Source organism: Chenopodium album, chromosome 8 (genome assembly GCF_948465745.1).
Source record: "Chenopodium album chromosome 8, dcCheAlbu1.1, whole genome shotgun sequence".
In the NCBI taxonomy this organism is placed as follows: Eukaryota; Viridiplantae; Streptophyta; class Magnoliopsida; order Caryophyllales; family Amaranthaceae; genus Chenopodium; species Chenopodium album.
In genome coordinates, this window is record NC_137841.1 from 52,172,419 (window position 1) to 52,199,293 (window position 26,875).

The window sequence follows — 26,875 nt, forward strand, 5'->3', positions numbered from 1 at the left end:
ATGACTTTAACTAAAATGTGAAAGCCATGTCATTGTCCTAAATATCTTAAAACTAAAATAGGACATATACATAGGTCCATCTCAGCATTCTATGAATGGCCTAAACAATATCAAGTCATGAGAACTACCCCAAATTGGAGGCTCCAAGACTTGTGATATAGCAAGAATGCGCATAACCCGACACATGGGGGCTCCAATATCCACAAAAAAAAATTGAGATATTCATGCCATTCAAGCTACTTTCGGGAATCGCCTAAGCTACAAATGGTTTACGTAGATCTCAAGCCTTATAATTTTCAAATCCATCACAATGATTTAATGATCGTTTTGTTCCTTTGAAAACTAAGTTTGCAACTGAACTTGGCCATGAAACAAGTAACATATTCGGGCCATTTTCAAGTTCAACTTAAAGAACTAATCTTAGTGCATAATTGTTGTTTCAATACTTCAATTTACTCTAGAGATTAGAGAGTATGACTAGCATAGAGCAACTAAATCATGATATACCTATTGAGTAAAGGATTGTATTAGCATTCGAGGTTGAGTTGACAAAGGTTACTTCTAGAGTAAAATGTGTAATGCAGTTTTAAACTACATTATTTAATTGAGTTAGTAATGTTAATTATCCTATTATACTCTGTACTCTAATAGCTCATACGAAAGTTTAGTACTCAATCATTCATCATGAAAATTGTATCATAAGACAAACAATTTCATGAGTTAGAATGTAAACAAAAGACTCTTAAATTCGAAATTAAGGATTCTTCATTCTAAATTATTCTCCATACAATGAGGCCAAGAGCAAAAATACGGAATAACACGAAAAATATAGAATTGAACAACCATACGTGCATCTTTTTCACATTGCATACGGCTCTACAATGGAATTTACTTTTTTTATTTTCTGTTGAAAAAGGAGAAAATATCGAATCGATCAGATCCAGATCAGTAAATTATCCAATTACCACCCTTCTTTTCGTAGGAGTTCAAAAATACTATGATGAAAGAAATATTACCTGAATGGTATTTTTTTCCTGTATTTCAAATACTTCGTACAGTACCAAATAAGTTATTAGGCGTTTGTTGCACACATTGAATTTCGCAAGGAGGATAACATCTACTTTCCCGAGCTTCAAAATAGTGACAAAATTTGAACTCAAAAGAAAGAATTCAAAAGTAGCAAGAATAGACGAAAAATTTGAACAACATTTCATTTTCCCCCTTACTTGTTCTAATGAATGACCAATATTACTAGACTTAGGAAATTTCTTTTTTAAAACTATGAATGGTCAAAAAACGATTTAAACACACTAGTTTAATCATTTCCAAGATCCTAGTTGTTATCAAAATAAGACAAAATACGAGATTTCTAGACCCATTTAAAGCAACATGAAAGGATCTAATTATTAAAAACAAACAAGTTATCGAAGTCACCCAACATTGGGGGCTACAATATTCGAAAATATAAAATGGGGGCTCAAAAGCTTGAAGTATAGCCAAATGGGAGTTCACTTTCTTTTTATTAGAGGAAAGTCCTAAATTAATAGTTTAATGAATTGGATGGTTTGTTGGATGAATTGGGTTGTTGACATCATAATTATGTTAAAAATTTTAAATGCTTAATTTGGTTTTAATGTCATGGTAATAAATAACACATTTATTTATATTTACTACTCCTATTTTACCATGACAATTTTGCAATGTCTACAACAATCTCGTAATCATTGTAATCTTATATCTTGATTTATTGAGCATTTAGTTTGTTAATATTTTAAATAGAAATTTACATTTATTTTTTATAATAAAAAACCTTATTAATCGGTTATTTTGTTATTTCTTCGAGATTGCTCATCTTAATTACCCACCATTGACTGATTGTTTTTAGTGTGTTGATCTTGTTAAAGGGTTTTGAAAATCTAAATAATGATAGATTTGAAAGCAAGCTCAAGTAATCTATTTTGGGATTGAAGGAAGAATTGCATCAAGTAATTGGAACGTGTTTTTCTCATAAAGTTAACAAAAGGATTGGCTTATGGAGAAACATAGAAATTCTTATGGACAAGAAGTTTAGTGGGAGCAAGAGCCAATCTTGTAAGTTCCGACAAGAAGTTTACGAACTCTGCTGTAAATTAACTATCAAATTCTAAATGCTTATGTTTGAAAATATTTTTGACAATGCACCAAGTTAAAGGCGATACTTAGTACATATTTGGAATTAAGATCTATGGTATAGACTTAATTAAATGTTTAAATGAGTAAATAAATTTACCATGTTAAACATGAAGGATTTTTAAAGGCTTTCCACCCATATGTATAATACTAAGTAACTGTTTCAACTAAGTACGAACTAGGCAAAATACTAAATCAAACAAGAAAGACTCTATTAGAGACTTTCAATCGTATCACATAGCAAACAGTTTAGCAAGACTCGATGAAACAAGATGACCTAAAATGTCACGTGGATAGATGAGATAGAGAATAATTCTACAATTAAATCCATCATGTACGCTACGATATGGAATCACCACAATTTACATGTTTAGAGCATGATAAAAATAAAGTACCAATCAACATAAATACAAGTAATTGATCGTTAGATTATGATCAAGAACATCCAAAGTACTTGGATAAGTAAAAGAGATGGGTTCTTGACGCATGGAAATGAATGTAATTTGAGAATTGATGTCGCAAGCACATCCTTAGGAAGGATCAAGATCCTTAACAAGAGCATTTATAAGCACGACCTAAAATACGGCGTGGCTTGAGAATGGTAACATGGACATGCATCCATGTGTAATGTGCGGAAATTTAGGGTAAATTTCCATGATCACAAGTGAATAGGGTATCCCAAATCACTTTGACCCATCTAGACTAAAATCCAAGCAATGAAACATTAGGAAATCTACTAAAATATATGTTGAGAATATTGTTGTTACCTTAAATGCAATAATAAGAAAGTTGTTTAATGGAAAGTTCGTTGTTGAACGTTAATGATTGTAGGTTGTCATGTTAAAGATCTCAGATCATGAAAGTGAGTGGAAGTCATCACTTGGATATTAAATCCTAATCACATACAATCAATAACGCACTCTAATTTTATCATCTTATTATGAGAGTGGTCAATAATGAAGATGTTAAGATCTGCAAAGTAATCGTAACTAAACTTGTTTTGGGTAATTTTTACCCTAGCCACGTGGACCAACCAGCAAGCGACATGTGTCAGCACAGGATTAGTCCACATGGACCTATCCCCATTTGACACGTGGAGTTCCTAGAATTTAGAAGAAAAGGTGGCCTTCAGGGCCTAAATCCCTAAAAAGCCGTAATTCGGCGTAGCTCATTAGAATTAGGTCAGAGTGACCTAATCAGGGGCACATTTACTAATGACCCTATAAATAAGGAGATACCCCCCATTTTGGGGACTTCTAAAAATTCATTTATTATAGCCTACCCTACATTATCTTACATTAGACAAAAAACCTGATCTCAGAATCTAAGAAGATCTCACTTTTACCCTTCCGCACTTTTTACTTTTTCCAACGCGTTCGTGTTTTGTAGGTACAGATTGCGTCGAACCAAACCTAGTGTTGTAACTCTCCCGAGGGACAAAATCACCCAAAACATTTGGCGCCGTTTCTTGGGAGAGTACCTCTAAGATGGTTAAAGAGTTTGTACCGCCACCTGAACCCAACTGGCTTAGAGCCGATGGGGTTGTCTATTCGAACGATAATACAAACAACAATTGTGAAGTCAAAACTAGAGTGGCCCTGATGGGTCACTCTTCTCTTAGCACATCTGTTCCAGAGATAAGTTGGAACGAACCAACAATTAGGGTGGTACTAACAAGACTGCTGGACCACCACCGGGTAACACCTAGGTGGCAGGGGGTTAGGCTCAAATAACCAGAGACGAACTCATGAAATTCATGACAAGTTTCAATTGTGAAATCAAGGACCTGATTAACAAGACAACGACTGGTTGTAGCTAGGGTCAGTTAGCCAAGAAGACTCCTCAGGCTGAGAGGAGAAAGTCAGTTAGAGACAGGTAGCCTACTCCACATCCTAAAGAGAAGACTACGCCTACCATTGACTAGACTAAGATCCTTCTCCACTAGAAGGCCCAAAGGAAGGTCATCCGAGCTGTTCAATCGATGGCAGTAAGAAAACCTACTATGTTGCTCGACACATCATCTAGCACAATCGGAGCCAACAGTTATGTGAGTTAGCCTCTATATTGAGCTTCCTAGACAACTTAAAAACTACATCAGCAAGGAATTCCTCAATCCTTGCATGAGAGCCATACAGGTGGCAAGTTCGTCCATACTTGCCCTTAAATGAATGTGACAGTCCCGTAAGTGCCTCAAACGCCATACAGGCAGTACGTCCCACCATTCATGCAGCCCGCATTCTTTAGAGGTCAGGCGGCACACAATGTCCAGCCATTGGGCTAGTAGCTCCGACTGCTCCGACATGGTGAACAACCTTCTAGTTTCACCAAGAAAATAACCGAGGCAACACATCCGGCCATGGTTAAGATTGTCTTTGTTGGTGCCTATGATGGGACCAACAACCCTGAGGACCACCTCATGGCCTACACTGACCTTATGCACATGTAGGGGTTGGAACATGTCATGTGGTGTCGATGCTTCTCGGCTACCTTGAAGGGAATAGCCTAACAATGGTTTGGCAACATGCCAGCTGGATGCATTAATAGCTTTAGGAGGCTTGCCTTCTTGTTTGCCTCTAAATTCTCGATGAACATCCCTGCCAAGAAAACAAGTCTTGACTTGAGCACCATAAGGAAAGGAGAGTGAGAAGGACTTCGCTTTTACGTTAAACGGTTCAATCTGGTGAGAATCCAGATACAAGGGTTGTCTGATGAGGTAGCTTATACAGAATTCTTTAAGGGTCTGAGGGGTGGTTTAACCCTTAAGTTTAACCTCTTCCAAAAGAGGATCTTCACCTTCTAAGAGGCGTTGATAGAGGCGGAAAGCTTTATTTAAGCCACTGACCTCTACTCGTCTAGTCAATAGTAAGACTTCAAGAAGTCTGACAAACAAAAAGAGATTCGGTCTAATCAGGCGACATAGAAAGTTGAATAGAGCAAAAAGAGAAAAGAAGTCTGGGCGATTGATGAGCCTGATCAGCCATCCAAAAAGAAAAAGAAAGAATTCAAACCGTATGTCCCGATGTATGAGTTTAATAAAGACTGTTATTCCATCCACATGGAAATAAAAGACCAGATGGCTATTGAGAATCCGAATCCTATGAAGACTTTCGTCCAATCACGAAACAAAAATAAATACCCTCACTTCCATGAGGAAGTCCGCCATTAAACCAACGACAGATATAGCCTCAATCGGACATTGGACCGTCTGGCTAACAAGGGTTGCTGAAATCTTATATCTTAAAGTCAAAAGCGACTTTCAAGACGAATCCAGGCTAATCGTCCAAGATTGTCCACCCTACTAGTAGTTTGGACGATGATAAGGAGCCGGTCTACACCATAGCGGGCAGATTGGCAAGTGGTGGACCGACCATCCGGGGCATCAAGGATCATGTAAAGAAAATGATCCATTATGTAGATGATGGACAAGCGTCTGCTAGTGGTACTTTCCCAGACATTCTCATTATTGAGAAGGATTGGGGCAAAGTTCGCTTACCGCATGACGACCCGGTTTTCATTGAATGTAAGGTTACCAACCACCTGGTTGGTTGGATCCTTATGGACACTGGTAACTCCTCTAACCTGATCAGCTTAAAGTGTCTGTCCAAGCTAAATTACAAGCTAGACAATCAGCGCGACGTCTCCTGCCCTCTTGCTGGTTTCACGGGAGGGGTTGTGCACCCAGTCGGACAAATTGGCTTACCCATCCTGTAGGGGCAGAAGGAAAAAGGGCGGCATATGGTCGTTTGGTTTTTGGTGGTTGGAGATCTTACTTCCTATAACATTATTTTGGGTCGTCCCACTCTAAACGAGTACAAGGCATCATCCTAGCTCGCGTGTTGTTAAAATATGAAAAGGATGATGGCTTTGGTTGCTTCCTTAATGGGGATCAAAAGACGGAAAACCAACTGCAGTCAACCTTGTAACTGAGCCAATAGACCTTGATGATGTCAAGGACTTTGACCTAGCCCCACCAACAACCGGAAAGAAAATAAAAAATGATCAGCTGGTGGAGGTAAAGAAAATGAACAAATAGCAGTCACTGACCGGGGAACGGTTAGATGAACTCTGTCCTTAGCCGGCTAGTGATCATATTGATATACCTCAGGACAAAAGTCGTCTAGAGCGAACTGTTAAGGTGGAGACGGCTGCCTTTGAAAGGTTGGGTGTAGACTTGCACCTTCTACTGAAGGAATTCAAAGAAACTTTTGTCTTTGAAGTGCAAGAGATGCAAGGCATCATCCCGAATCTCGTTGTCAATAAACTCGCCGTGGATCCACAAAAGAAGCCCATCCAGCAAAAGAAAAGAAATCACGACGGTGAGAGGAGTTAGGCGGCAGCTGCCGAGGTTAAAAAGTTGTTTGACGCTGGGTTCATTCGGCCATGTAACTTCCCTAATTGGGTTACAAACGTTGTGCTTGTCAAGAAGCCAAATGGTACCTGGCGCATATGTGTAGATTACACTGAATTAAACAAGGCATGTCCAAAGGACAGTTACCCGCTTCTAAAGATCGGCAGTTTGGTCGACTCTATAGCCGGAGATGCCCTGATGAGTTTTGTGGATGCCTACTCAGGTTTTTCATCAGATACCCCTGTGGAAACACTGCTACAAAAATGGGAATACAGAACGCTTAAAACAATTAATATAGAAAGCCTCACATGCGCTCTTCTGGTAGAGTGCTTTATAAAGTCTACAAAACGCCTCATTGAGGCGTTTTATATGTAAGACAATATAAATCACCCATTTGAGATAGGCGCTTCATATTCTTGGTACAAAGTAAATAAAAAACAATGAAAAGAGAGATGTCATCTTAGGAAAGGCGCTGTATAACTATATAAAAAAAGAGCGCCTATCATAAATAGTCGATCTCTTTTAGTTACTTTTTTATTAAAAAAAATTGGTTTTTCTATACAGTAACCGCATATTTTTCACTTTTCTACATAGTGACCTAACATATATGACTTTCTACGATGTAACCTTAAATTACCAAAAAGGGAGTGTACGGTAACCTACGTTAGCATGCATTTATGACGGGCGTTGGGGGTTGACATTTATGACGGACGTGGGGGGTTCGCATTTATTCCATCACCTACCTTTTACTGTACACTAAAATTTCTCTCTCCTTTAAAATTCCCTCCTCTAACTTCATGTCACTACCCCCTGTTTCATCATTTGATAAAAAACCCTAACAATAGAATTTCTGACAAATTTTGGCTAATTTTTTGCACGGAAAATTGAGTTATTGCTGCGGCATTCATATGGAGATTAATCTCATAGTGGATTTATCAACAGAGGTATGTGTTTCGTCGTCTATTCATCCATTTACGTATAGTTGTTCAATTTTATGTCAAATTATGAATTTATTCTGTTGATGAGTAGATAAGTTTATAAATTTAGTTGTTTTGTAGTGTTTATGTGGTGGATTTTTGGAAAATTGTGTGCTTGGTTATGGGTAACGTTGGTTTAGGGGTATGGTGATTGTGGGGGTGTATTTGCTGTACTATTGTGTGATTGTTTGTGGGTTTCTATATGAGTAATTTGTGGGTGGGTATGATGACTTTAATTTCTTTGAATTTGCTTAAAAATTGACAAGTGTATTGGTAACATCTTGCAGATGGATGAAGAGAGAATTTTGAAAATCATCTATGGTGGTAATTATGTTGATATAACTATTGATGATGTTGATAAGTTTTTGCTAATTGATGTGATTATTGATATGTTTGAGGAATTTGGTAATAGAGGGTTTGAATTGCCTTAGTATCCTGGGTTATATTATTGCTATAAGGCGAAGGCTTTTAAATTAGTGGATGATGCTAAAATGATGAAAATGTTTGGGAATATACAAAGCAAGGAGATAGATGTGTGGGTAGGTTGTTTGAGTAAGCCTAGTTTTATGCTAAATATGTTTTAAACAGTGAAACCGCAGCAAACTAAGCCTAAACCACATGCCTCAAGTTGTGTTACTGTGGCAGATTATGCTACTGGCCCACCTTGTACAGGCCCCAATTGTTGCTCTTGGCCCAAATGTTGCTCCTGGCCCAGCTTCTACTTGCCAGAAGCAAGCTTTCACATGCCCATTTGAACCATGTCCACCTAAACAAGGTCCACCAGAGACTTTTAAACTAGGCCCACCTAAGCCTTTCAGACCAAAATTAACTACTTGGAAAACACACAAAAGCAACAGATGTTGAACACCCTAATTGTACTGGATCAAGCACCTTGAATGTAGCAGAACCCATTAGGAGGAGCCCAAGGTTGACCCATTCCTTGTCACCCCAAAACTTGACCCCCTCATTAAGTCAGCCTAGGAGGTTACCTAGGATGTTAGAAGAAATATCCCCACATTCTCCCCTTCATATCAAACTAACTGCTGATGATTTCTTTTTTACAAGTAATTCTGAATCCTAATTGTCATCTCCTGCAACCAGAAGAAGCCCAAGGCTATTGCAAGCTAACCCAAGCCTAAATCTTAAGCAGGCTCCAACTAGACCACCACAAAGTAACCAAACTGAACCCCCATCTGAGCCTAGCAGGAAAAATAAATCTTGCCAAAGAAGAGTAGTACCCTTTCCTCATGGTAATAAAATGCCTAACACTACTGCAAAGGGTAAGGGTGTTTTTGTTCCTTACAGCCAGTCATCCCAAACAGTATAAGGTGAAACTGGTAGGATACTAAGGACAAGAGCTTGAAGTAGGGTGTAATTCGTTGATGATGATAGCATACATAATAATGATGCTAGCCCAGATAATGATGATGGCAACAGTTCTGAGAGTGATGGTTAGTACATTCCTGAGGAAGAGCAAGAGATTGGGAATAAGAGTGACTGTGATGATGGTGCTCAATTTGTGGAATGTGGGTGAGTTACTATAGCAGATTATGTGGATTGAGGTTGGGAGCCTTTCAGGTGTAATGAGAAGTATTATGATGCTGATGGGGGTTACATGGGAAAGTTGTACAATAAGGGTGAGGTTTATGATTAGATTTACGGGAGGGCGTTGACTTGCGTTGACTTTTCTCTCTTCTCTCTCCTTCCATGGTGATTTGATTATGCTGGTTTTTTCTTCAGCTTAATCGATTTCAATGGCTCTAAAGAAGAAATAATCCAACCCCATACCTCAAAATAACCTTACTTAATCTTACTGTAGCTTAATCGATTATTTTTAATGATGGTTTAAATCAATTGAATGTTCATTGTTTTTCTGGATATGCTTTAATTCCTTAGGAAACTGATAATCTTCAGGAACTGGTTTCCCTTCAAGCTTACTTAGTTCATCCTTATGTTGGGAAGATTACTAGAGCAGATTTGGAAGCTCTTGAGAAATTTCATATGTTGAGTGCTCAGCTGTACATATCTAATGCAACAGTACCTAAATCTACTGTTCCATTGGTTTTTGGATCTAATTCTGTTGGAATTGATACAGGAGTTGCTTCACATAGTTTATTTGAGATGCCTAGAAGTAGTAATGCTGTTAATTTTGGATCAATTGCAAGGAATGAAAATCAAACAATACCTAGGGTTCCTCCAGGTACTTTTCCATTGGATTCCAGGCCTGATTCATCTTCGATTTCTTTATGAAGTGTTCCTATAGGTGGTAATCGGCCACTTGGACGGACTGAGATTGGTCAGCAACCTCAGAATAGCAATCCATGGAATAAAATTCCTCAAGAAAAGCTTACTGCTAAGGGTATCAGTCTGCCCTTTGTTGCTCGAGATGGCAAGACTGTTGCTCAGCTTCAAAATTTAAAATTAGAGTAGGGAAATGCTAAATGGCAGAACACTATCATTTTCTATGTTTTGGGTTATTATCCTACCATTGCTGTTGTATACAGGCACATTTCTGATAACTGAAAAAGTGTTCTTAAGCCTGATATATATTGGCATGATGATGGTTATTTTCTTATTAGTTTGCAAAATTTTGGTGATAAGGATATTGTTTTAAATGCTGGTCCTCATATGTTTATGGGTACACCTGCTATTATTAAGGCATAGTCTAAGAAGTTCAATTTTCATGATGAAGTTCTTAGAACAATTCCTTTATGGGTCAAACTTCCTAACTTACCTCATAACTGCTGGGGTATAGAAATTCTTAGCATGCTGGGGAGTGTTATTGGGGTCTCTATTTGTGCTGATGAGTGCACATCTAAGCAACTGAGAGTCTCCTTTGCTAATTGCTCATTGAGGTAGATGCTACTAAACCTCTTCCTTCTAGTATATGGGTTGAGAACCCTGTAGGTGAGCTGATTGAGCAAGGATTTATATTTGAGTGGGATCCTCCTTTTTCCAAAAAGTGTAACAAGGTTGGTCATAACTGTGAAGCTAAACCACCAGCTAAGAAACCACCTACTAATAAACAGCCTGCAAAGGAACCAGTCAAGATCTGGGTTCCAAAGGCCGAGACTGGCCCTGTTCCTACAACTGTTCCTGTAGCTGTTCCTGTTGCTGGTTCCTCTGCTACTGATGATAACTTTCTTCATGGTGCAATTGCTATTACTCCTGCTCATACTGGTCATCAGCATGACTTAGATGACTAGAGAATAGTAAGAAGAAGACATAAAACTCATGGTTCTGCTTATGCTGCTACTTGAATTGCTAATTCAAACTCATACTTTGCTTTAGGTGATACTCTTGGGCTATTTCCTAACGGGGGTTATTGTAATCCCCCACTAGGATCATGATAGTCCTTAGATGGAACATAAGGGGTCTTAATGACCTCAATAAGGTGGTTGATGTAAAGCAGCTACTTTATAAGCAAAGTGTTTATGTGGTTGCTTTGTTTGAAAAAAAAATTAAAAAGAAGAATCAAGTGGTTGTGAAAAGGAAGCTCGGTAGAGGCTGGGCTTGTACTGACAACTACTCTTGTTCTCAGAAAGGTAGAATATGGATAGGTTGGAAAAATGATAAACTTACTTTGCAGGTGCTGGATGCTAATGAGCAGTATATTCATTGTATTATCAGCTCTAAGGAATTCAGAAAGAAATTGCTTGCACCTTTGTGTATGGATTACATTCTATTCATGACAGGAAGGCTCTTTGGACTGGTGTTAGAGGATTGCAGACTCTTAATATTCCTTGGCTTTGTGCTGGGAATTTCAACTATGTCTTGAATACTAGTGATAGATTGAATGGAACTAATGCCACTTACTATGAAGTTAGGGATTTTAGACAGTTCATTGATGATATGGAGCTTCTTGAGACTAAGAGTAAAGGTTTCTTTTACTCTTGGTCAAATAAGGCTCATTTCGAACATAGAACTTGTACTAGGATTGATAGGGGCCTGTTTAATCAGAATTGGATTGATCATTATGCTCATGTTAAGCCTATTTACTTGGCTCCTTCTTCTTTGTCTGATCATATTCCTATGCTCTTTGATGTTTTTACTTCTTTTCCTAGAAAGGGAAGACCCTTCAAATTCCTTAATTTTATTACTTCTCATGCTGATTTTGATGATTATGTTAAAGAAGCTTGGGATAGTTCTTGCTATGGTTCTGCTATGGGTCAAGTCTAGAATAAATTGAAGAGTGTCAAAGCTAAAATGAATTATTTGAATTCTAAGCACTTTAGTAATGTTGATGTTAGAATTGAAACTGCTCAGGCAACTTTGGAAGAATTGCAGGTGAAGTTAAATGATGGTTCTGATCCTGCTTTGATTATTGCTGAGAATGACTATATTTAGCAAGTGAAATATTAGAGTTCTGTTCAAGAGAATATTTAAAAGCAGAAATCTAGAATTGAATGGATCAAGATAGGAGATAATAATACTCATTTTTTCTTTTCTAAAATGAAGCATAGACAGAGTATTTATAAAATTGATTCTATTTACACTATTGATAACATTTTGCTGAAGAAACCTGATGAGGTGGAGCATGAAATTGTTGGATTTTACAAGAACTTGATGGGGTCTGCTGCCAGTTCTTTGCCTGTAGTTGATCCATGTTACTTTGAAAAAAGGGAGGCAGCTATCAATGTCTTCTCAACAAATTCTTATTGCTGATGTGACTACAGCTGAGATTGATGAAGCTATTAAGGGAATTGAAGACACTAACGCTCCTGGTATTGATGGTTTCAATTCATTCTTTTTTCACAAATCTTGGCATATTATCAAGAATGATGTTTATGCTACTATTTTAGAGTTTATTAGAACTAGAGACATGTTTAAAGCCTGGAATTGCACAACTATTACTTTAGTTCCTAAAGTTCAAAATCCTTCTTTTGCTAAGGATTTCAGGTTCATTGCTTACTGTACAGTGTTATATAAAATCATTTCAAAAATTCTGACAGCCAGGATTGCAAGGATTGTAGGGGAAGTTGTTGATGAGACTCAGGCTGGTTTTATTCCTAGTAAACACATATGTGACAACATCCTTTTGACTACTGAATTGATAAAGGGTTACTCCCACAGGCATATCACTACTCGGTGCTTGATCAAAGTGGATTTGAAGAAAGCCTATGATTCTATTGAGTGGAGCTTTCTGGAAACTGTTTTAGCTGAGTTGGGTTTTCCTAAACTTTTTATTGGGTGGATTATTAGTTGCATTACTACTCTTTCCTTTTCTGTGATCATTAATGGTATTCCTTGTCACCCTTTTGCTGCTAAGAAAGCGCTTGGACAAGGTGATACTATATCCCCCTTTCTTTTTGTTATTGGTATGGAGTATCTCTCAAGATGCTTACATGAGCTTGATACTATTCATGACTTTTATTTTCATCCTAGATGTGAAAAGCTCCATTTGAACCATCTTATGTTTGCTGACGATTTATTGATGTTTGCTACAGCTGATGAATGTTATATTAAGTTGCTTCTCCAAGCTTTTATTACGTACTCTTTAGCTTCTGGCCTTTCTGCTAATTTGGACAAAAATGAAGCTTATTTTGGAGGTATTCCTGATTAAACTCAGGTCAGCTGCTGCATATCTTGGGTATGGTCCCTGGCTCCATCCCTTTTAGGTATCTTGGAGTACCTTTACCTTCTAAAAAGCTCACTATTAGGTAATGTAAACCCCTTATTAATAGAGTTACAGCAAGGATCAATGGTTGAACGGCTAAGCATCTATGCTGGTAGGGTGCCATTGATTAAGAGTATGTTATTTGGGCTTCAGACTACTTGAGTCAAATTTTTGTGCTCCCTAAAAAAATCTTGAAGGAAATTGAAGCCAGATTTAGGGTTTTCTTATGGACTGGTCACTCCAACCCTTCTAAGAAATCCCTTGTTGCTTGGAATTCTGTGTGTTTTCCTAGAGTTAGTGGAGGTTGGAATGTTATTTCTCTCCCTGAGTGGAATACTGCACCTGTTTCTAAGCTTTTATGGGATATTACTCACAAAGCTGACTCTCATTAGGTAAAGTGGGTACATGTTTATTATTTCAAGAAAAAAGACTATTGGGAAGCTTCTATCCCTAAGAAAAGCTCCTGGGTTTTGAGAAGAATTCTCAAGTGTAGGCAGGTTATCAATGATATTGGTGGCTGTTATAAGGTAAGGAAAGGGCTTGGAGTGCAAATTAAGAAAATTTGTAGGTGCTTAAGACCTCAAGCTCGTAAGGTGCCTTGGAAAAGATTAGTTCGTAATAGCCATGCTTCTCCAAAAAGTATTTTTATTCTTTGGTTGGCTTTATGGAACAGATTGATGACTAAGGACAAGTTGTTGTCTTGGAATTTGCAATGTGACCCTATCTGTGTTCTCTACCTTACAGCAGTTGAGAGTGTCAATCACATGTTCTTTCAGTGCAGATACTCCAAGCAAATCTGGCAGAGAGTTCTTGATCTTTTAAATTGCAGGAAAAATGTGCAGGTTTTTACTCATGAAGTTACCAGGATTCTCAAGTTTTGCAGGAAGACTAAAGCTGCTGGGAGGTTGTTGCTGATGTTTTTTTATGAGACTGTTTATGCTATTTGGATTCAGAGGAACAACACTGTATTTACAGGTTGTTGTATTCCTGTAGAGGTTATTTTTAAGGATATTGTGTTTAGAGTTGCTTGCAAGTGTATTGATGATGACAGGAAACTTCTTACGCTTTGATTGTTTGCTCTACTGGTGTTGTTTTTGGTTTGCTTTTGTTTGGTTTAGGTTGCTGGTTTTGCTTGTTTGTAGGTTTGTTGTCTTGTCCTGGCACGTGGAACCCTTCCTAGAAGGTGGCCAAGTGTCTGAGTCCAGTAGTTTGTTCCTAGTCTCTCCTAGAACCCTTCCTAGAAGATGGTTAGGAGTGGTTTGGGTTCTTTTTGGTGGTGTTTGGCCTATTTAGGTCTTGTGGTGTATTGTGATAGTATTGCTTAGCTTTTGTGAGCAATAACTTTATGTGTTGTAATTGGTTCCTTTTGGTAATAAAATTCCTATTTACTATATAAAAAATATATATATATAGGGTGAGGTATATGATGATGCAAAGTTTGGGAGAATATCTTTAAGGCCTTGGCAGTTGTTTGTAGGTAGGGATCATTTCAAGGATTCCCTTAGGGACTATTGCATCTAAGAAGGTTTTAGCTTTGTGGTTAGGAAATCTTAAAATGACAGGTACACTGTTGAATGTGTTGATAGTAGATGCAGGTGAAGGACTTATGCTACTTTCCTCATTGAAGGGTTTACTTGGGCTATAAAGAACATTAAGCATGGCCACACATGTGATCTAAACATGGTCAACAATCTCATGTGCAATTGCAAGTGAGAAGCTCAGAAGTTGCTAGAAGATATTAGAACTAGCCCAGATATCAAAGGGAAAGCGCTTAATCAGTTGCTTTGAGAGAGATTTGGTATTACAATGGCCAACTCATCACTATATAAAATGAGGAGTATTGCAATGGCGCTAACTCAGGGAGGGCATTATGAGTCCTACCACAACCTCAATTCTTACTACCATTTGCTTAAGGAGAGAAACCCGGGGACAGTTGCATTTTGTACCTGGAAATCCCTAGAGCAACCTGAACACCCTCTCCAGTTCAAGTCAATATTCTTAAGCTTTGCAACACAGTTTGAAGGCCTTATTCAAGGTTGCATGGGGTTAACTGGTGTTAATGGTTGCCATTTGAAAGGGAACTATGGAGGTATTTTATCATCAACTGTCTTTTTAGATGGGAATAATGAAATATTCTCAATTGCAGTGGCTGAAGTAGATTAAGAGAAAAGACAAGCTAGTGTTGGTTTTTTCATCACTTGAAAAACACTATCACTGGCACAGGAAGGATTGTCTGGACTATAATGTCAGATAGACAGAAGGTTTGCATTTCTCAAAGCAAATTATTAATAACTATTGAGGATTTCAAGTATCAGATTCTTTGTTTGACTATGATTTATTTTGTGTTGCTAGGGAATTAATCCTGCTTTGGATCAAGTATGGCCAATGGTTCCTAGAAGATGTTGTGCAAGACACTTATGCAAAAACTTTAAGGCTGATTACCTAGGTATCCTAATGCACAAACTATTTTTGGCAGTGACTAATGCCTACTTTACCTTCAGTTTAAAAATAGCTTAGCTAAAAATTTAAACTATTGCTAGACTTGGAGCTGTGAAGTGGTTTAAAGAGGTGGGGCCCCTTGATAGATGGACAAGATAAAAGTTTGACCCTTAACTGTCTTCTGATGAAAATACCAACAATTTTGTTGAAAGTTTCAACCATACTATTGGTGTTGATAGGACATATGCTATTCTAACACTACTTGAAGGTATAACATGTATGTTAACACCATCACTGTATTTCTTGGTCTTTGACTATTGAATTGACCTTTTTTATTTCCAATACAGTGGTAACGATGATTGCCATGGTTAGGCATGCAACAAGGCAGCATCTAGCTGAGAAGTGGGTGGAGGCAGGCATATGTCCTAACATAAGAGAAAGAGTTAGGGATTTGACCAAAGAATCAAGGTTATGCCATGCATATCCTTCTTGTAGGGGAGAGTATGAAGTGTCTGATGGAAGAAGTATGCTTCCAGTGTCATTAAACAGTTGTTCATGTGTTTGTGGGAGGTGGTAAGTAAGGAGAATTCCATGTAGGCATGGAATTAGGGCCATACTTGATGCTGAGAAAGACACAAATGATTATGTTAGGGAATGGTACTATGTGGCTAGGTATTAGTTGGCATACAGGGGAATATATTGCCCATTCCATCCCCTAATCAGTGGTCTGACATGGATGTTCCTAAACTAGTTCCCCCTCCATTAAAAAGAAGTGTTAGGAGACCTTCCAGAAATATGAGAAGAGAAGAGGGAAAGAAACGAAAAGGGAAAAGGTCTGGTACTGTGAACTGCAAGAAATTGCAAACAACCTAATCATAATGTTGCCACTTGCAAGGGTGGTTTGACCAAGAAAGAACTTTTAGAGCAGCAAGGGAAGGCACCCACCACATCAATAAAGGGCAAGAGAACTAGGCAGAAAGCCACCCAAGATGAGATGGATTTTAACTTGATTTACCAAATGGTTGGAACCACCTCAACTCAGTAAAATGCAGATTACTCAAGCCAACCAGTGCTGCCAACCAGGAAAAGAACCAAAGATACTTCTGCAGCTGAAGGGCCTTTCTCTCAGCCTGCCCCTGCTACAGCTTCTTTTCATCAGAGTATCAGCCCTAAAAGGAAAAAGATCATGAACAGGCTTGCCGTGTTATGATCTCCAGTGTTGTATGTTGAATTATAAATTGCTATAACAACTGAAACAAATTGAAATATCATTGAACTTAAAAAAGGGTATTCCCACCAATTTCATTAACACATCAAAATTTCAGCAATCTTTCTATTACAATCACTTCACCCCACATTTTTTAACAGCGCAATTATCACTAACAACATACATAACAACACTAACTTTAAATACTTCCCTAACGTAGCGAATTAGCTATGTTATTTTCTCCTTCAGAGATGCAATTTCAATTTCATCACCTTTGAATGCTTGAAGACCTTACACATCACCTTCAACCATCCACTTGAAAAACCTACGGTCGTTGCACTTAAAAACGCTTTCTTAGGGTTTTGAGTTGTTTAAATCTTCAACTTTTCTTGTTTTGGAGGGCTGCAAAAGCATTGAGGGCTCAAGAATTGCAAGGAACAGAATGAATTGGAGGTAAATGAGCAGCGAGAACAAGACATGGCTTTTTGCTACAAAGGAACCTTAATTACCTACTATTGAAGGCTAAAATAATTTTTAAAAATCAAGGTATTTATAAAAAGGAAGAAAAAGAAAGGAGGAGGGCAGAGGATTTTTTAAAGGGAAATATTCCCCACCCCCCCCCCCCCCCCCCCCCCAAAAAAAAAAAAAAACTGATAACAGACTACCTACACGCACTCTCAATAAAGTTAACAGAAGCTACTAACAGTAGTTTAAAGGAGAGGTTACCATAGACTCACTTTTCATAATATAAGGTTACAACATAGAAAGTTATATATGTTAGGTCAAAACGTTGAAAAGTGAAAAATAGAAAAACCCAAATTAATTTTATTATTATTATTAATTTATTATTATTTTATAATAATAATAATAAAAATAATAATAATTTTTACAGAATAAATAAAACATTGTCACTATAACAATAAATTTATTAATAAATTTTATAAATATTTCAATTACAATAATTAAATTCCTTACAAGAAATTTACAAGTATACAACTAATTAAGCCGATTGAGTCAAGTCTGCCGTTGTCAAATCTGCACCATATTTTGCGAGCCATTCGTCAATTGCATGCATCAGGTTGAGTCCAATTCCCATATTCCTTCAAGTATCAAATACGAACAGGATAAAAAGGTTAACACGCCTACAAAATTCTAGACCAAGAGCAAAGTGTTATGTTATGGAAGCATACTATCTATTTTAAGCCAAATTAATTCAATCACTATGGAAAATATGATTCATGAAGCTTAAACACATTACCTAATACAGAGATGTGGTAATTAGTTATTGAAGAGGGTTAATAGTAGTATCTAGTTCATCCATAATAATTGTAGTTTGTACTATAACGAACACTAAATTCTTGGGTGGCATGCATTACAGTGATGGTTCAACAATTAGAACAAAATCACACCATCAACGCACAAAATCAGAACAAATCACATCAAACAGAAAATTCAGATCTAAATTAAAGTAATTTTAAAATGAGAAGCAGAAATTTTATATCTAATATGTGAAATTAAAAACAAAACTGAAGATGAAAATTAGATATTACTCAAAATAATGAGGTAAATAATTGAGAATTAAACGAAAAATCAAAATCAAAATTCGAATTAGAAAAAAAATTGAAAACTTTAGATCGAAAAAAGACAAAATTCATCCCTGAATATGCAAAAATTCAGCACACAATATCCCAATAATGTAGAACCCAGAAACTTAAATGAACTCAAAATCACATAAATTTGAAAAAATAAAGTACCTAAATATTAAAATTAGAATGAAATCATGAACTTAAGATCGAAAAAAAAAATCACATCAATCACTTAAAACAACCAAAAAACGAATTTGAACATTGAAATTCGAACACAAATGAGATGAATCTTTATATACCTCATTGCATCTTTAGACTACCCATTCAAACAGAAATTTAGGTTTCTCAGGCTCTGACTGCATCAGTTCATGGAAATAATCAAATTAACCCACCGCGGACAAACCAAGATTGAAGGGGCTGCCATGGAGGTGAATGAGGTTTTCGGGTTAGCTTTAATCTATTGAGGATTGGAGCCTTGGAGGTGGAGATGGCTATAGAACATGGTGTAACTGAGGGATGGAAGTTAGAACTTGGAAAAGAGAGAAGGAGTAAGGGTTAGAGGAGGGAGATGGGAATGAATTTAGAAATTAGATAAGTTACGGCGTCGGCTAGCTCTTGAGTGAGACTCTTGGTGGAAATGAGTTAGGTTAAGTGGCATATGCGATTTTCTTTTTTTTTAAAAAAAAAAATTACTTTTTAATACTTATAGAACACTCAACTAAAAGAGGATCTCTTTATTGTCTAGTGTAAAATTTGTATGTATCAAACAGAGCGGTTACCTTTGACAGGCAGTTTATAGGTTTAACATACAAAACGCTTATCTTTGATAGGCGCTCTTTATAATTCTAGAGATCGCCTATGCAACTTGAATGATGTGTAATGTATGTTACTTATTCTTGTTATTGTGGTATTGAAAAAAGATCAAGAGAAGACGACTTTCGTCACTGATAAGGGGTTATTCTATTATACTATGATGCCATTTGGCTTGAAGAATGAGCCTTTTACTTTCAACCGATGATTAATATTGTCTTCATTAATCAGATTGGGAGGAATGTAGAGGCGTACATTGATGACATGATAGTCAAATCTAAGTAACAGACGGATCATCTTGCTAGCCTTCAAGACACCGCCACCACCCTCAGGAGGCACAAGGTCATGCACAATCCCAATAAGTGTGTCTTTGGTGTTGAGTCTAGGAAGTTTCTCGGATTCCTAATTGATCAAAAGGAGATAGAGGCCAACCTGAAAAAATACAAGCGATCATTGACATGAAGTCACCCCATACTGTAAGGGAAGTGCAGAAACTTACCAGTTATTTGGCGGCTTTGGGTAGATTCCACAGTTGGTCAGGTGCCAAGTGCCTCTAAATCTTCTAATAGATCAGGAAGAAGACAAGGATTGAATAGGGGGGATGATGCTGAGGAGGCCTTTTAAAAATTAAAAGAACACTTACACTCTTTAACAAGTCTTTACTAGTGGAAAAAAGGCCATCTGTAACAAGCTTGTCACCCCTCTGCCCAAAGTGATGCTTTACATGTACTTAGACGTCTCTGATCACGCCCCCAGTGACGTTCTTCTTGCTGAGAGTGATGGCATTCAGCTCCCGGTCTTTTTCATTAGCCATGTACTCTGAAACGCTTAACTACGGTACCCTATGGTTAAAAATTTTAGCCTCGCTCTTCACATGGCTGTTAAGAAGTTGAAACCTTACTTCTTGTCACATCTGGTTGTGATTTACACAAACCAAACTCTCAAGCGGCCAATGATAAACTTGAAGTCATCCAGTAGAATACTTAAATGGGCTATTGAAATGCAAAGTTTTGAAATCACTTTTGAACCAAGAAAGGCAGTGAAGGGTCAGGCGTTTGCCGACTTCATTGTCGAATTGCCAAGGCCGGTTTCTCCGGACAATCTTAATCAGGTTTAGAAAGTGTATGTAGACGAGGGCTCCACTATGAACGGCTCTTGTGCAGGTATAATCTTTTAGTCTGTAGACACCTACTTTTAGCCTCTTGTCCCGAAAGGAAGTGCGATGATGTTACAAAAATCTGCTCTTCATGTTAGATCAAAGTTGGAGTGTTTATGGACTACGAAATGCATTATGAAGTAAGTTAAAACTTATATTTGAGACCAATTAATCTTAGATCCTTGTTTGATTACTAATTAGGCCTAAAACGTGCTCTTACATGTTTAAACTTGATTAATAACAGACCCAAATGCGGCAAATGCAATGATTCGATCCAATGGATCTTATATTGTTGAAAACCGAGCCAAACAGATAAAACAACCATCATATTTCCGTTCATGGCCTATTGATAGCCCTTTCAAAGAGCTTTTTAATGTTATATTATAAGCCCAATCCTGAGTTAAAACAAAGAAGTAATGATCAAAACACTAAACCGGGCCCTAAAACCGACACCCTTGCACTCCAACGGCCATATCTTTTGATCCATAACAGATTTTAACCAAATTCCTACGGTATTGAAAAGTAGACATTCAGAGCTTTCCAATGATATTCACATGCCTAAATTCGACTTTGCAATCAAAAGTTATGGAAGTTTTTAAAATGTGTATTTGTATAAGGCAAACCACATCCTAGTGCAACTCAATAAGTTGCGCGCGCGATTCATTGAGATGCGCGCGGCACCCAGCGCGACTTAGAGATTTGCGTGCGCCACCTGACAGCGCGGCTCTAAAACCCTAAAACTAGATCCCTACACCTATAAATAGGGGTTTTCATTCAGAATTACGAGGACTGAAAAATCATAATTAAAAAACCCTAATATTCTCAAAACCCTAATCTTTGAAGTTCTCTTACTATCATACTAATTGTTCTTCTCTCTTCCCAAATACTTTCCAACCCTAATTGAATCCATTGAAGTCCTTTGAGGTACAAAGAAGAAAGAAAGTCCATAAAGGCATTCAACGGAGATTTATAATAAAAGAAGAACGGTTAGTTTCCTGAGCAATTAGATAATTCACTTTTTTTATTGTTTAAATAACTTTAATTGAATAAATAGTGTTTTTTTTATCATTTTAAATAAACTTTTAATTAATTAATTCACATAGTATTATTTCATTAATCAAGATTAGAATTCTATAATTAATTGTTGTTTTATCACTTAAGACAAGTCGAATATTGTTTATTTTGTCCTTTTCACGAATATTGATTAAACAAAGAATAACGACTTTTGCAATGTAGTTCCTATGTGATTAATGCTTGTAAATAAATCAACTAAATTAGTCTTTAGGCATCACGTTGCATATATATTTGGTAATGAAATTGTGTAAAAGGAAGAGCTAGTAGAGGCCGCACTAGGGCTAGAATAGAGATTCCCCTCTAAAGGGAACGTTATTTTAGTACTCTCGCTCCCGAACTCATTTCTGGTTTATGTAGACCAATTTTTGCATGTGTAAACTTACAATTTGTGCTAATTATCCCATGAAATCCACATGGGAGAAAGGCATGAACTAGTTTGATGTGTTTTCATAAAACTCATTTGCGACTCCCTACCTGTTTCTTATAATAAAGCGTGATGACAAGATCAATTCTAATTCAAGGTCCCGCAAACAGTCAGGAATTCAAATCCTAATACACCATAACAAGTGTAAAGTCCTAGGATTCTAAAAGGCCATGGGCATCTATGGAGAAGGATCCCCTACGATGTGAACACCCTCCTTACAGGGGCGACTCCACTGGGGACTTAGATGTTACAAGATTAGTTCTTTGTTATGATCCAAGGTTTCCAACACTAGGTTGCCTATGAGTGTAACGAGAACTAACTTGGATAATCTCTAGTTAAAGAGAGAGACTCGAACGCATAATATCTTCCTTTTTTACAAAAATAAAAATAAAACAAGCAACATTGCATCATGCATAATCATAGCACACTTTAACCATTGGGGATTAGCTCATTGACTAGGGGTTGCCAACACTAGGCTTCTATCCGAAAATCAATAACAATCATCCCACCGATATCGCCAACAAAATTTTTGGAGGGCTATGTCATGGGTCAACACGTTGAGTGATTGATTCGTGCATCGTCCCTTAAGATATGGTACCTTTGGACACCCAATCCTTGACCTTAGAATGACATTGTATGCTTTGACGGTTCCTTTTATATGCTTATGAGACTACATGAATATGTGCTTCGTGTCTAATCTAACTAATTCCAACTTGTTACCTAGAGATATAATAAAAAAAAATCGCAAAAATTATATTTCGACAAAAAAAATGTTTTTTTTTCGTTCCTTTTGCGTTTTCGCAAAAAAAAATGTCGAATCTACCAGGTGGCACGCGCAACCGTCAAAGTTGCGCTCGTCCTCTAAGCGTAAGTTCAGGAGTTGCGTGCGGCACCTCTGCGCAACTCTGTGTCTTACGCGCGCCCACTGTTCAACGTTGACTTTGACTCGTTACGAGCATTATCATACAGAGAAAACGATATTACCGCTTCAAGGTTAATCGTTAAGTAGGTGCTAAAAAATATTTCTTTTTCTAACTATGTTGTCTAATTTAGTTACCTTTGCTTTGATCTTCGTTTTTGCTTTTTCAAAAAAAAAAAATCAAAAAATTGTTTAATCGTCCTTTTTACATTTTTCACAAAAAAAATAAATAAAATAAAAACAATAAAAAAAAACACTGTTGTGGTAGATGCTACTCTTGAAGATGCGCTTTTCACCTTAGTGCAAGACGGAGAATTGCGCACGATACTATTTTTTATTATAATGATTCGTTTACGTACTTTATAATCGAGCTAATGACATTACTTATTATGAGGTTTGTCATTAGAAGTTCGCATCCCTAAATAGGACTTCATCAATATGTTTATTCTGAAACGTGCCTACTTTCGTGTTCATCATTTTTAGTTGTAATTGATCAACCTTGATTAAGAGTATAATTTATTTAACTCTTCTATGGTTTAAAAAGAAAATCCCGAGAACCTTACTTGGGATGTTTGCCTTACACAAAAAAAAAAACAAAAAAAATAAAAAAAAAATCAAAAAATGTTTTTAAATCGTTCTTGGATTTTACATTCGGATGCCATCATTCTGTTTAAGCAAATAGTAATATATTGTCCTTTTAAGATGAGCAATATGAGAATCATAATTGAAAAAAAAATGATATATATCTCTATTATAATCTAAATGATCAACAAATACCATAGTATATTTGATAATTTTAAGGAGTATGTTCGGGTTGATTAATATATCTAAAAATTAAATGAGCATTTTCAATCTAACTTTCTTGTCTTTCTCTTCTACCTTTTTCGAAAACAATTCATCTAAAGTAAAATCCTTAGATGATTACCTTGTTGAAGTCAACACAAATCATGACATTCTATTAATGATTGTTCATGAATTTTTTGACATTCTTCATCAACAAACTTGCTTAAAGTGAATTCGTATTACAAGGATTGAAATAAAACAATCATTTTAACTTTGATTTATTGTTTGAATGCTTGGCAGAAAAGGTTTAAGTAAACGCGCTCAATTTCTCGTGATACACATAACTAGATCATCTTCCACATTCGCATACTAGGGTGACAAAGCAGCATCGGAGAAACTTAGAGAGGAACTCCAAATACTAAAGGCCCTACAAGAAGAAGAAGCTCAAATGAAGGCTCATAAAAAAGCAAATAAGGCTAAAATATAAGCAGAAAAAGAAAAAGAAAACATTCTGCAAGAAAAAGCAAGAGCCGAAAGGGTAGAGGCCTTGGAGAAACTTGTCTTTCGAGCTAACTCAGGGAATAATTACTTCAATGATGAGCTTGCACCACAACCTAGTGGAAAGACTCTCCTAGAAAAGTTCTTGACTACGGATTTGCCAACCTTTAAGGTTATAGACAATCCTAGGACTCACTTAATGAGCTTTATTGGAATTATGGCATTGAAAAGGGTTGAGCCAAGCCTATATGCATGTAGATTTCCTCTTTCATTGGACCCAACTGCTAGATCATGATTCTATAATCTCGATGCAAAACAAACTTCCACTTTGAGTGACGTTGTAAAAGCGTTTTTAACCAAATATGGAGATAACATCGAGTTCTCAACTACCTTATGCGATCTTGAATTGCTTAAGCAAGGGGAAGAAGAAGGCTTCCTTGACTTCTTTTCCAGGTGGCGATCAAAGGTTGCTCTTATTTCACAAAGACCTCCAGATCATGAACTTATCCCAAAGTTCATAGACAATATGTCTCTACCATACAAGTGCCATTTACAATACTTTGGTTTAGACATATTTCAAAAAGTCTATACTGTTGGAACATTAATTGAAAGGGAATTGATAAATGAAACCATGAATCATATAGACGGGCTTAATTTTTAGTGAGGATTTCACCTACATCGTAAACGGAAAAAGCTCTAAGACGCAATCTCAAGAAGTTGTCAACAATTCAAGATGTAGCACCCTAGGTCTTGTTTTGTTTCTTTCCTTTGTTTTTTTATGATAGACTAAGAGATTCATGTTGTTGAATCTACTTAATTTTGTACTCTCATTAAATAATGAATGAAAAATATAATTTCAAGTACGTCTATCTTGTTATCTTTTCAATCTCTTTATTGTTATTAACTTGAATTAAATAAAACGTAAACATACAAACAGGCAATATCAAAAAGCATACATACTCAACACTTTAAGAATCTTGATGAGCTTTGGCTTACAAGATGTATTGAATGAAAAGAGGCCCATCTTAGGCCCACAAAAAAAGGATATGATGATTTCACCAACATAGGAGGCAACTTGAAACTCCACAAATATAATCCCATGTTCTTAACTTTAGCTTAGAGAAAATCAATCTTTTTGGCAACCTTTTGAGCCGTGTCAATTGATCCTTAATTATTCAACCTACATTATTCCATGCTTTGGGATGGGAATGGTGCAAAAAGATACAAATAAGAAATTGGGGGAACGAAACATTAGAGGGGGACATATTAGTCTAAACTAAAAAAACCCAATGCGAAAGAAAGAATAAAATCGTTCTAAACCCAAAACAAAACTTGTCAAAAAAAAAAAAAAAAAAAAAAAAAAGAGAGAGGGCAAGGAAAAGGCACCTAATGTAGGAGTTAACTACTTCAAAGATTTGTAAATTTTTGTAAAAATCTTATCAATGAAAAATTTGCCTTTTGTTTTCTATAATGTTTTTTATATTTTGTATAACAAGCTCAATGTGTAAAGCACCGCCTGTGCAATGCACAGACGGTCGAATGTCACAATACTAAAATAAAAATAAGTTAAAAACACAGTGGCTAAAGCACTCTCCAAAATACATGAGGCCAATGCCGGATAATACTTATTATATAAATCCGTCTGCTCCAATCAACATGAGTATGGCGTCCGGCGAAACCCATCCGGGTGGAATCAACCCAGAGTGCAAAGATAGAACGACCTAATTGTTCAGCTTATAGTCGTTTGATCAGAATAATCTAAAGAACAAACAAGTTTTCGAGAACCAGTTGAAGTTCTAAATTAGATTTTTTTTCGAGAATATGCAAGTCCTCCCAATAGGGCAAAAGGACATTGAGCATAATTTGATTGCAATTACCTCAAACAAAGAAGAAGGAAGTTCAGTATAACTATTTCACCGCCTAGGCTAACTGTTGTTTTCTTTTATGAGTGGACGGCTGTGTACTTAGCTTAGGGCAATCACTATTGAGATTGATTGACTTGAGAGCCTCTAATTCTTTTTAAAGTATCATAAGTTCCCAAGCCAATCAATCAACAAAGTACTAAAACCAACTACACAGCCGCCCATGGGCAAGTATAGCCGGTTTGTTATCTGGCGCATGCTCTCAAAGAGTTAGGTAAAAATCCAAGTAAATATATAAATGCAAGATTCAAACGCAAATCCAAAAATTAAAACAAAATTTAAAACAAATTGAATCAAAGCTGACTCAGTTGGCACTTTCATAAATAAATCCCGGCCAAATCAGCCGGGAGAAAATGTTGACCGAATACCCATCCGAGAAAAAAGCAAATTAATTGTTGATTCATTACATCTAAAATACTCGGCACGCAGGCCGAAAATGCAAATTCCTTTAAGCTAAGTTGATGAAAGAAATACTTAATTTTGGGGCGCAGCCAGGATCTCCTCTCCAATCTGTTCAGGCAGCGATTGAGTAGTTCACTTGTGCATCTTCTCGTTTTTCTCTTTTTCACCTCCACCAGCGACTTGAGTCGACTCTTCTTCCTCGACCTCTTGATTTGCCCAAGCATGGAACATTCCAAGGTCTGGTTTGCCCTTGGCCTTAGCATTTCCTTGGTATAGAGTGTCCCAAGCAAGCTTCATGTGGTCGGCGCAGTCGGACTTGTTCTCTTCAACAATCTGGTCCTGCTCGGACTCCAATGTCACCTTGAAGTTCCCTTTAGCCTGGGCCATCTCATTCTTCAGACGATTGACATCCGCGCGGAGTTTTTGTTTTCCTTGTCAATTGCCTCAAGGGCCTTGAGTTTCGGCTAATTGTCTTGAGGGATGCTTTAGAGTCGCTTGCCTTCTTCTTGGCCGCTTCCAGCTCAAACGTCAGCTTCTTGATGCT

General features: G+C 37.0%; 1 protein-coding gene and 1 long non-coding RNA gene across 3 annotated transcripts; one reads left to right on the forward strand and one right to left on the reverse strand.

The window, feature by feature from the left end:
• The first annotated feature begins 13,615 nt into the window (after positions 1-13,615).
• LOC145643034 (uncharacterized) lies at positions 13,616-14,181 on the forward strand. The gene is made up of 2 exons (XM_081694198.1): positions 13,616-13,638; positions 13,785-14,181. Exons 1-2 carry the CDS (start codon positions 13,616-13,618, stop codon positions 14,179-14,181), a joined length of 420 nt encoding a protein of 139 aa, XP_081550324.1.
• Positions 14,182-17,669: 3,488 nt separating this feature from the next.
• Positions 17,670-19,015, reverse strand: LOC145556118 (uncharacterized). 2 transcript variants are annotated; one of them, XR_014091753.1, is made up of 2 exons: positions 18,643-19,015; positions 17,670-17,857 (listed from the first exon to the last, which is right to left on the reverse strand). It is a non-coding gene; the product is annotated as an uncharacterized LOC145556118 (long non-coding RNA). The 2 variants fall into 2 exon arrangements; XR_014091754.1 differs by having other exon boundaries at positions 17,670-17,909.
• Between the last annotated feature and the right edge of the window lie 7,860 nt (positions 19,016-26,875).